Below are 1,433 nucleotides of genomic sequence, written 5' to 3' on the forward strand. Positions count from 1 at the left end.
TTTCTTTTTAACTAGTGTCTGTCATTTATTCAAAGTAAGGAAAAGACATTTGTACAGGTAGTGTAGAAGAGCTGGAAAAGAGTGCAGGAATTAGAGTATTGAACAAAAAGCACGCACATCAGAGAGATAGCTGCACATTCAGAAGAAAACTGCAATCTGGGGGAAGCTAACTGGTCCACAGGAGAAAATGAATGACCAGATTTGACTACCAAGGTCTCTGAAAGTAGGGAGGGAATAGGTCAGTCTGGCTGGCCCTTTCATGGGGACAGCCAGCTGTGTGAATCAATGTCCACGGGCTGTGGCCAGCTCAGGTACCTCCAAGGAGAGACCAGATCACCAAGAGCAGCAGTCTGTTGGTGGGTGTGGTGGAAGGCGATGGCAGCGCAGCACAGGCGTGTGGGCAGAGCGCGATGCAGTCCAGTGGTCTGGCAGGGGTGGTGGGCAGCGGCCGGCTGTGGGTAGTGTGTCCAGTGTGTAACGGGCGCCCAGCCTGCGTGCGGCTGGAGCACAGGACAGCGTCCGAATGGGCACGGGAGGGGCTGGGCTGGCAGCACAGGGCGGGGGCCCGCTCCAGAGCGAGGCCCTGTGGCGGCAGCTGCGGGAGCCTGGAGCGCTATTCCTGGAACAAAGGCAAGCACTACGCGGGAGGGGACAGCAGCGCAGGGAGACCGCGGTGACGCGAGCGAGCTAGCTAGCGAGTGGGGAGGGAGGCGCGGCGGGAGGGCGCCTGGCTCAGCTGACCCTCCCCAGAGCACCGGCCATAGGCCCGAGGGTCTGCAGGCCTAGAAGTCCTCGTCCTCCTCCCATCCAAAGACCCGCTTCATCTCGGCCAGGAAGCCCCGGTAATCATTGAGCAGGGGGCTGTCCTTCTTGATGTAGGGGATCACCCACTCCAGGGCCGGGCCCGTGAGGCGGGTGATGAGGAACGTCACCTTCAGGGCGTCGCTGGAGAAGGTCTTGTCGTCCACGAACATGTAGGAGCCGGTCTGCACGATGAACTCGGGGAGCCGGTCGGTATCGCCGTCAAACGTCTCGGGAAAGGGAATCGGGTTCCTCCACCGACGCGCCGCGGGACGGATGGGAAGGGCCAGAAGGGCCTTTATCAGCTGCACTCGACCGTCCATTGCTCCGCTGGGCTTCTGTGAGCTCCGCTGGGCTCCGTAGAGGTCAGCACAGAAGTGTCACCGGAAGCGCGTGTCCTCGGAGGCGGGTTCCAGATCCTGGATGGGTGGAGCCGGGGCGGGACTTCAGTGCCTTCACGTGCTTCGCTTAGGGGTCATAATCTCCAGTGCGCAGACTCGTAGCACAAGCCAGGAAGGCGGGGATTTGAGGTTGGTGTCACTGGGACTGGGCGGAGGTTTTCCAATGCTAACGTGGGGGGGGACGTCTGAAAATAGGAGGAACCCGGGACACCTGGGGGTGTATGGTGAGTG

The 1,433-nt window shown here is 60.5% G+C and overlaps 1 protein-coding gene across 1 annotated transcript; it reads right to left on the reverse strand.

The window, feature by feature from the left end:
- Positions 1-1,197, reverse strand: LOC107159578 (retrotransposon Gag-like protein 8C). Its single transcript, XM_048796576.1, has one exon. It carries the CDS (start codon positions 1,122-1,124, stop codon positions 783-785), a length of 342 nt encoding a protein of 113 aa, XP_048652533.1. The 5' UTR covers positions 1,125-1,197; the 3' UTR covers positions 1-782.
- Positions 1,198-1,433: the final 236 nt, after the last annotated feature.

This window comes from Marmota marmota, unplaced genomic scaffold (genome assembly GCF_001458135.2).
Source record: "Marmota marmota marmota unplaced genomic scaffold, marMar, whole genome shotgun sequence".
Taxonomy (NCBI): domain Eukaryota; kingdom Metazoa; phylum Chordata; class Mammalia; order Rodentia; family Sciuridae; genus Marmota; species Marmota marmota.